The 9,714-nt window shown below is 51.3% G+C and overlaps 1 protein-coding gene across 2 annotated transcripts in view; it reads right to left on the bottom strand.

Annotated features, from left to right (window-relative positions):
* The window catches only part of CAMSAP1 (calmodulin regulated spectrin associated protein 1), a 32,628-nt gene extending 25,199 nt beyond the window's left edge, over positions 1–7,429 (bottom strand). For both annotated transcript variants that reach the window (XM_041483927.1, XM_041483928.1), the window contains exon 1: positions 7,193–7,429. In XM_041483927.1, the coding sequence (XP_041339861.1) occupies positions 7,193–7,285 (93 nt within the window). In that variant the 5' untranslated portion in view covers positions 7,286–7,429. The remainder of the gene's footprint in view (positions 1–7,192) is intronic.
* Positions 7,430–9,714: the final 2,285 nt, after the last annotated feature.

Genomic DNA, 9,714 nt, shown 5'->3' with positions numbered 1-9,714 from the left:
TGCACGGCCGCCCGCCCGCGCGCGCGCGCCAGGCAACCGTTGCCATGGCGACAGCGCCCGGCCCGCGCGCGCGGGGAGGGCGGACCCGCCCCTCACGGCTCCTCGTGGAACCACGGCCCCTCATGGAACCACGGCCCCTCATGGAGCCACGGCCCCTCACGGAGCCATAGATCCTCACGGAGTCACGGCCCCTCACGGAACCACGGCCCCTCACGGACCCACAGCCCCTCACGGAACCACGGCCCCTCACGGACCCACAGTCCCTCACGGACACACGGCCCCTCATGGAACCATGGCCCCTCACGGAACCACGGCCCCTCACAGACCCACAGCCCCTCACAAAACCATGGCCCCTCACGGAACCACGGCCCCTCACGGAGCCATAGCCCCTCACGATCCTCATGGAGCCGCCCCACCTCACGCACCCACAACCATCACGGTCCTCATGCCCTCACAGCTCTGCCGCCCGCATCCCCTACCCCATCTTGAGGGGCAGGTGGTGACCAAGGCTGCCAGGGGAGCACCAGGGTCCAGCCTGTGGGAGTCATGATGGAGAACCATTTTTTTTTGTTAAAAATTGGGTGAACGAGTGTGACTTGAGCTGTATCCCACTCCAGTGACCTGTCAGGCAGGTCCTTGCTCTCCCAGCCCACAGCCCGGAGGAAATGTGGGGTCTGCAGAGGTTTGGGGAATCAGCTCCTAGGCAGGAGATGGAATTGGGGCTGCTGAACCCCCATCCCCATCCTCACCCACGGAATCACATCCCAGCCTTCCCTTTGGATGCAGGGAAGCACAGAAATGCCAAAGAAATTGCCTCTCCACAAAAGCACCAGCTGTGGGAACCTTTAGTTGCCTGATAGATTCATCTGTACCAAAGCAGTTTTCTTAAGTGCGGGAAGGGTTTATTGAATTTCTCTCTGTTGTCAGCACAGCTCAATAAAACATTGGGTTTGTATCAAAAAGTATCAGCAATATTTTTCTTCATGGTATTACAAATAACGTCCTTCAAGATTTGCTGAGTTACTCCCTGCTCACCATCAAAGGATGTCAGACAGTTTTTCAGGCCGAAGCCTGACTTACACATCTTATGTTTCTTGGCAAAAAAGAGAATTTCTTTCCCTGCTTTACATCATGATCTGTAACAACAGCAATAAATGTGTGACAGGTTCAAGATGTGGGGGGTTTTTTTGCTGTTAGACACGCTCTTATCTCCCAGCCCTGTCTCCTGCTGTCCGCACAGCAAGCAGGGGTCACAAAGCCTTAGGATAGAACCACGGAATATCCTGAGCTGGAAGGAACCCACAGGATCACTGAGAACAGCCCGTGTCCCTGCACACACCCCCAGCCATCCTCACGGCCTCCTCTGGATGCTCTCTGACAGCTTCAGGTCCTGCTTATCTTGTGGTGCCCAAAGCTCTGTGCAGTTTTGGCCACCGCTGCGTACCAGGCTCGTGACCAGAACCGGATCCTGCAGATTAGCTCACTTGACAAGTGAGTTTTAAGGCTTGTCTGAAAAGTGAAGCTGCATGATTGAGCTTCGAGCCTTTAATGCCTGTGCTGGCCAGATGAATTATCTTCATATCCATCTACTGAAACCATGATTATAAGTTTAGCTGCACAACAGCGATAGCAGACTGACCTTATTCTACCTAATTTTGTTATGATTCTCATAAATTATTTTCCTGCTGCATGTAACTGGTAGATTAAATGAATATTTCAAAATCATTAAAGATTCATTTGGGTCTGTCTTAAAATTTAACGTTTATTTCCCTGTGTCTTCTCAAAGTGCAAGGGGAGGGCATTCTTTTTTTGTGTCACCAGGAAATACGATCTGGTGTCCAAAGGTTATTCCAGCCTCTATCACTCTTCCATATTGAAGGATTGTGTGCAATTAAATTGTCTTTGCAAACAACTTGCTGGTTGTTTAATAATCTCTGTTAGAAGGGTTTGGTTTTCAACACAGTGGTTACAGGCTGTCGATTTGTGGCGTTATCATCAGAACAAGCTGCTCTTGTTTTTAGATTAAGAATTAAGGCTGAATCCAAATCCCCTTATATTTGAGAAGAATGTTTTCATTTTCCTGGTGGATTGGGAAATAGACCCACGGCAGGAACAGAACAACCCTTGGATTCCTGGAGCAGGAGACTGTGTTGAGGGTGAAGGTGTAGGCAGGAGAAAACTGACCTGCATCTTCCTCTGACATATTTTTCCTTGAGGTAAGGAATGGATCAAATTGCCAAACTTATCAGGAACAAAAATATGCTCTAAGAAGACAGCAGAAAACCCCTACAAAAACAAGTCAATATCACCTCAACTCCTGAAAGTCTTGGAATAAAAAAATGGGAAAAGTATAAAGGGGAGCGTTCTCCTTTCCCAGCCTCTGCTGCACGTGGGATCCTGGCCCTGGAATTACCTCTTGCTCTGCCCCTTTTTCTCCTCTCTGCACCTCATCCAGTCTGGTGTGGAATGTGCTGTCACTTCTTCCTCTATGGTAATTCCCTGAAACTGTCATTGAGGGCATTTGCATGTCCTTAAGTGGAAGCTGAAATTGATGTTTTGGGAAATTTTCTGGGTGATGATGAAGTGGTTTGTCAAGAACTCGGCATCATCCCACACCAGCGTCCTCAAACTTGTCCTGGAGATAAAAAGCCTGCATTTAAAGTGGGAGGGTCACCGGTGGATTGCTAAGTGTGTTTGTCTTTTCCGTGAGAAAATAAATGACTCTCCCATATTCAGCAGCAACAAATTCATCTGTAATTTGCGTGCTGCTTGTTTCTTTCTGTGCTCCACTACTAAACACGCTCCAAGGCTTTTCTTCTGGAAAATGGTAATATATTGCTTTTCTACATGAAATAATTTTCCTATTAGTCTCCTGGATTCCTCACGCACTGAGAGTGGGTGTACACGTGAACTGACACAACTTGTCTTCCAGCAGAGCTCTGAGGTTAATTACTAGCAGGCAATTCCTTTGAGAAATCACCATATTCACACATGACACTCAGTGCAGGTAGCAAAGCTGAACCCTCGTGCTTGTTTGCTGCCATACTGGATAAAAGCCTGGGATTTTGGTTTCTTCCACATTGTTTCAATTATCAATATTGAGAGACTACAAATAGAATAAGAGTATCAGTTCCCAGAATACCTGATGTCCCCAAGGATGGCAGATCTAAATTAATGTTGTAAAAAAGTATATCTTCTGTAAAAATATAAACGTGCTGTGGCCTGGGACTAACAGGGTCCTGGGTTTGTAGAGGAAGAGCTTCCATTCCTGGAATGGTTTGAGATTGAAAGGACCTTAAAGATCATTTTGTTCCAAACCCCTGCAGTGGGAGGGACACCTTCCACTATCCCAGGTTTCTCCACGCCCCATCCAACCTGACCTGGAACATTTCCAAGGATGGGCAGCCACAGCTTGTCCTCAGCAGCCAATAAAGACAGGTGGCTCTCTCTGGGAAGAGATTTTTTGCCTTCAGTCTTGCCCAACAGCTGCTGCCTGTGCTCTGCGGAGCACTGAGAGAAAACACTCAAATGAATGAACATTTTTATCTCTTATCCTTGCAAAATTTCCAAGGCAGCCATGAGAGCTGGAGATGGCCCCAGCAGAGCAGCGAGCAGCTCATGCACACTCACAGCCCTGGCTGCTTGCAGCTCTCTCCTCAGGGCCCTATTTTCAGCCTGGACTAATTTTGAACCCTGCTGTAGCTGCTTCCCTGTGCTTAGTTCTGCAGGGCCTCGTTTGCCCCGGTGCTGAGCACTTAATATCCCCAGCCAGGATTGACTTAGAGCCTGGGCACATCCCGAGGTCACAGCGTGGGGCCAGCACTGGCACTGCCCGGGGGGCAGAGGGGTCTGTCTCCTCTGTGCCCGTCAGATTTGGTATCCTAAACATATGCACATACTACAGAGCTCAAAACAAAAATTACATCTCACCAGAAATTCCAGAAGGAAAAGGAGATGTGGTCAAGAAGACATTTAAAATATCTCCTGACTGACTGGAGCCTGGGTCCCATCCCTCGAGGGGGAGTGGAGGGGCTGGCAGCCTCCTCGTGCTCTGACAGCTCCACATGTCTTTTCCTACCTTGTCCAAAGTAGTTTCCTGTGACAGCCCATCACAGAGCCAGCCTCAAGGAGCACAGAGCAGGATATTATTCTTAGTAATACTTCAGTGTCACTTCAGTGCCATTTCCAACAGCACAGGAACAGTTTCTGAGGCACAGCGCTGCTGTCAGCAACTCCTTATCTCCACTTCTGTGGAGGATATGCAGTGGCGAGGCCTTGTGCATCAGGGAACCACAGGCAACGAGCAGCATTTTTCATGTAAATAAAGAAAACAAATGAGGTGCAGGGAGTAGGGCTCTGTTTCATTCATGCTTTTATATTATTTCAAAGGTAATGTATATGCAACTCAGCTGTTATGCTGATGAGTGCAACAAGTTATTCAGAGTTATTTCTTTTTCCGCTGCTTGGAGTGTTTGATGTGTATCAAACCCAAGAAATGGGATGGGGAGGGAGCACAGGCAGCTCTGCTCCTCACAGACAGGGGCTTCCCCACAGCCAGGGACAAGCCCCACCACATTTAAAAGAATACTTGTGTTCAGCACTTATCTTCAAAGTGCTGTGCAAACATTAATTAATGACTCTGTTATTGCCAGGGGGAAGAGCTGGCAGAGGGAGGGGTGGCAGCTCACCCTGCCTGCCTTCCTTGCTGGGAGCCAGAGCTTCCTTCCCCAGCTCCATCCCCAGGCCTCCGCTTAGCTCCAGCAATTACAGCTCTGGAAGTGCTCTGGTGGGTTCTAAGTGCCTGCATCACTAATAGGAGGGGGTTTTGCTTGTGAGATATTTTTATCCATAAGGTTATTTATTTTTAAAGTCCCTGGACTATGTTTAGGATGATAATGGGTCAATAACATTCACAGCCCAGCGGGTTCTCCTGGGAGTCTCATCCCCCCATGCTTTGTCATTCCTCAGGCAACCCCCAAGCAGGGAGACCCCAGGGACGAGCTGGGTGAGAGCTGAAAGGGTTTTGAGTGTTGTCATGATCTAATTAATGAGCAAATGAGATGTTTCTATCTTTACATGTATCTTTATATTCATTAAACCACTTTTAGCAACTGCATCTGGGTAGTGCTCAAACAAATCAGTTCCGATGGGGACTGTTGATTTTTTTTTTTTCCCCAGATGATTTCTTTCTAAAATGCATTTTTTTTTCCTAAGGGCACTTCAAGTAAAACTGTATTTACTACAACTGTACAACTATACAAAGATAGAATGACTTATCCCCAACTTTTTCACCACTTAAGCATTGCAGGAAATCAATGAATAAGTGAAAGGCAGGAGAAATGAACAATAAAAAAAATATAATTGCATTACAAAATACAACATCTTCCCCCTGCTCCTGGCTGTGCAAGGTGCAGGAGCCCAGAGCAAGATGGAACATACTCAACATCACCATCCCAATAAATGCCATTGGGATTGCAGAGCAGTACAAGTCCCTGGCACAGGAATAGCCTGGCATCCATCAGCATGGCACCGAGCCCTCCTCTTGCCATGAGCTGGCACGTGGTTATCCTCAAAAACAACATCCTGATCCCCTGCTAGGCATTACCTTTGGGAATTCACAGCCAACTCAGCCAGCCCTTTCCAAAAAGCTGTTACAACATGGTAATTTCACCAAAATGTTCTACATCCATCACATAGAGCGAGGGAACAAAGCCGGGGCCGCCTTGTTCCAGGTCCCCCAGGGGATGCACAAAGGCAAACACTGCCTGCCAGGTCCTGGAAAATCCATCCCAGCCACAGGAGGGATGTACCTGACCCAGCACTTCCCATTCCCTGTGGCATATTTGAGCTATGGTCTTGCAATACAGAGGATATTTTGAGGACAGGGCTGTCATTTCTGGATTTCAAGGCTTCTTCCTCCACAAATATAAACCTTGGGCCAGCACAGAAACTTGCTCTGGGTGATTTTGATATGTTTCAGTCCAGCAAAAACTGCCTCAAAAGCAAATTAAAGCTCCTCTAATTCCCCCACGGCAGGGCCTGGCGGGGGTGGGCAGTGGCTTCCCACTGCATTTTGCCTCATTCCCATTCAGTATTTTTAGCTCCTGCTCTTCTGGTGGGATGAAGCTCCCAGCTCCCCTTGCTGCCAGTTCTGTGCCACAGCCAAAGCCTTCACCTGGCAGCCCTGTGCCCTCCTGCCCTGCCTGCAGGGAGGTGCCAAGGCAAACACTGCCCTCCTCACCCGCTTGGGCCCCAGCCAGCTTGCACATGCTCCAACACTCTTAAATCTGCAGCCAGAGAGACACGGCAATGTACAAATTAGTCAGAGGAATTGAAACATCTTCATCCTGCTGGTCCAGGTCTTATTTACAGCAAGAACTTGACGACTGTAAAACTGAGACACCGAGCAGGAAATCAAACCATGCCAGAGCCCCTGATCCACTGGCAGTGAGCTCTGGCTGATGGAACTCAGAGCAGATTCCCAGGATGAGGGGTGGGCAGTGGGCAGCCTGGTTCCCATCCTGGCAGGGATGCCAAAGCCCAGGGGCACACGTTGTGTCCATCCCTGCTGCAGAGCTGGGCACAGAGGGGGTCCTGCACGCCCATGAGTGCCCATCCCCAGATTCCCCCCACAACCCCTTCCAGTGGCTTTGGCACCTGCCGAGGCTGGCAGAGATGTGGGCAGGACACAGCCCCACACCAGGACGGGTGTGGGTGAGGAGAGTGACCACGGCACCGTGAGCAGTGCCCGGGGATGAACCACAGCTCGTGATGGTCCCACCCTGCTGAGACAGGTGTGGCCCCTCTGTCCCCATCCACGGTGCTGCTCACTTGGCCATCGGGTGTGGGTGCTGCCCACACGGGTGGGGCTGTACGGCCCCGGTGCCCCCGTGCTGTGCCATCCCAGCCCGCTCCTCACGCATGCCAAGGCTGCTCGGGAGGAGGCCCCGCCGGTGTGTTGGGGGTTTTTTTTTTTGGGGTTTTTTTTTTTTTTTTTTTTGGAGAGCCACGGAGTCAGGAGGGGGGAAAATGCTGGAGCCCATCAGCTCTGCAAGCTGCACAGTGCTGGTGGCGTGGCGTGACTGGGACAGAGCCAGAGGGACAGATGAGATCCTGCTCCCCCATACTGCCCTTGGACTTCAGTTCTGTTCACAAAGCCCCAGATTAAAGAAACAGTTGAGAAATTACTTACTTTGGCTTCCCTTGGCACCAGGAATGGGTGAAGGTCTCTCCTTAGAGGGGATGCATTGGGCCCCTCGTGTTCAGGCGCGTTTCTCCTGCACATTCCTCCCTCTGGAACACTGCCCTGCAGTGCCCAGCACTTGTGTCCGGCATGGTGGGAGCTGAAAAGGGACCTTGCTTGGAAACCAGTCAGAAGCAGGCAGGAATGTTTGCTGGGCACACACACCGGGGGTTCAGGACCAGCACAAACCAATGCTGCACGTACAGACATTTTCAGAGGGATTTGGCAGCACTTTTTCTCAGAGCTGGGCTGTGCAGGGCTTCCTCACGTGCCATCTGGTAGCCACAGCCAGGAGCACTGATGGTTCCATCCCCTCCATTCACAGGCTCTGTTAGACTGAGCCTGATGAGACAGAGGAAGTATTTTTAGTGGGATGAGAGTCCTGCACGAGGCTCTGTGCTGAGCAAGAGCAGCCAGTGAGTGATGCAGCAGCTACATCATCTCCAAAAAATAAACTTTTATCAACCCTCCACGGGAGCAGCCCCCAAGGCATCACAGCCCCAGGCAACACCCTCCACCAGACCCCTCCCAGGGGCTCCTGGGCATCCCTCCTTCCATGAGGCTGGGATCAGGGAACCCAACACTTGGGGCTTTTATTTTTAGCCCAGCAAACTATAAATACAGCCCACGGTAACCCATGGGAATCTGAGTGACTGCTCGGCCCGGGAAGTGACGGCACCAGGGAAGCCGTGGCTGCCAGAGCTGCACCACCAGGGCTCCAGCAGGAAGGGCTCTGTCCTACTTCCAGACACCTGGCCTGGATGGAAATACTTCAAACCACTTATGGATTGTGCTGCACCAGGCACGGGGCTGCTGCAGTGGGGAGAAGGGGCTAGCAGGAGGAGTGGGCTGCTGCTTGTCGCAGGAAAGGAGAGAGGAGGGATGGGGAAGGTGCACTGGAGGCCAAAGCACAGATTGCAGGGGGGGGATTGTGCATTTTTTCTTTTTTTTGCTGAATGTTCCCAATGTGTGGGAGCAGGGGAGTTAAGTGCCTGTCTGTGAGGACGCCAGGAGCAGGGGGGTACAGGCAGAGAGCACCCCGTGATTCATCCCAGGCAGCCTGGCAACCAGCTCCTGTGCAGGGGAAAACACAGATGGAACAGGGACGCTGCAACACTGATCCAACAGCATGGCAAGAGCCAGCTGGTGTCCTCTGAAGGATGATTTTGAAGGTCTGAACTATTCCCTTCTCTTGCACACTTCATGGAGGAGCTGTGAGGGGCTTCTGGGGGTCCAGCAGCTCCCAGCACTTCACCCCCACTAAGGCCATGGGGACAGAGGTAAAATCTAATCCCACGTGCCAAGAAATCCAGAGAGTTGTTCAAAACTCCTCTCCAGCCCTTGCACAGTGGGAAGGGGCTGAGGTTGTGCATGGCAGAAGCAGCAGGGTCAGCACAGCCCTGGGGCTTCACAGTGCCAGGGGTTGTCCTGCACAGCCACATCGAGGAGGAGCTCAATAAATAATTCAAGCAAAGCTGGGGCGCGTGGGAGCTGCTGCGGGCTCGGGACTCCCGGGCACAGATTCCCTGGGGAGCTGCCCTTCCTCAGAGGACAAAAAGAGGTTCACAGCTACATAAATGTGGTTTATGCCCGAGCTACAGCTCATAAAAGCCAAGAAACCACATCATGCATAAGCACAGCAAGTCTGCCATGAATAATTCAGTCTTGGGGTGCAGCAGCAGCCACACACCTGCACAGCCCCAAGAGGCTCCAGCAGCCCTCAGCAGGGATTAGGAGTGAGGCCTCTGGAGCCACTGCTCACATCGTGCACCCAGAGCTGGAACCAGCTCCTGCTCCACGCTGCTTCCCACAGTGGGAGAGCTCCTTATGCAACTGCTGATGGATGGGTAACAAAACCTGCTGGAGAGCTGGGACTCTCCCTGCGACACTGGGGAAGCTGCACTGCTGCATCCCAGGCTGCAGGGTTGGTGCAGGACACAGCTGGATGTGCTGCTGGAGCCATCAGTGACCTCCTGGCATCACAGCTCTGAACTCAGCCCTTTTAAATGGGCACCAGCTCCTCTGCCAGGCATTTGAATCACAGCCCTGGCTCACAGAGCTGGTCACCTCTCCAGATTTATTTCAGTCCAGCGTGGTCTGGTCCAGCACATCTCGAGTTACTGGAGTCCCTCCCCCAGCCCCACCAGTGCCCGGATTCCTGGTGACACTGGATCTGCAGGGCTCGGGCTGTGCCCCAGCTCAGGTCACACTCGCTGGCACTCGGACCCAGCTCACACACGTACACTGCAGCCCTGCCCTGCTTGCAGCCATTTTCCAGGAACGACTTCCAGCTCACAAGTCCTACAGTCGAAGTGAAAGCTTTTGAATTACAAGAGAAAATAATTTCTCCCTTAATTCTGCTCCAAACCCAATTTTCCTATACCAAATCAGCCCCAGCAGCTTCCAGAGCTGCTGCTTCCTTTGGCCAATTCCTCTTATAATAAAATCAATTTTAAAGAAAGGCATGATCA

The sequence above is a fragment of the Pyrgilauda ruficollis genome, unplaced genomic scaffold, assembly GCF_017590135.1.
Source record: "Pyrgilauda ruficollis isolate IOZ18807 unplaced genomic scaffold, ASM1759013v1 scaffold62, whole genome shotgun sequence".
NCBI classification, from domain to species: domain Eukaryota; kingdom Metazoa; phylum Chordata; class Aves; order Passeriformes; family Passeridae; genus Pyrgilauda; species Pyrgilauda ruficollis.
This window is presented reverse-complemented; position numbering and strand designations above follow the sequence as displayed.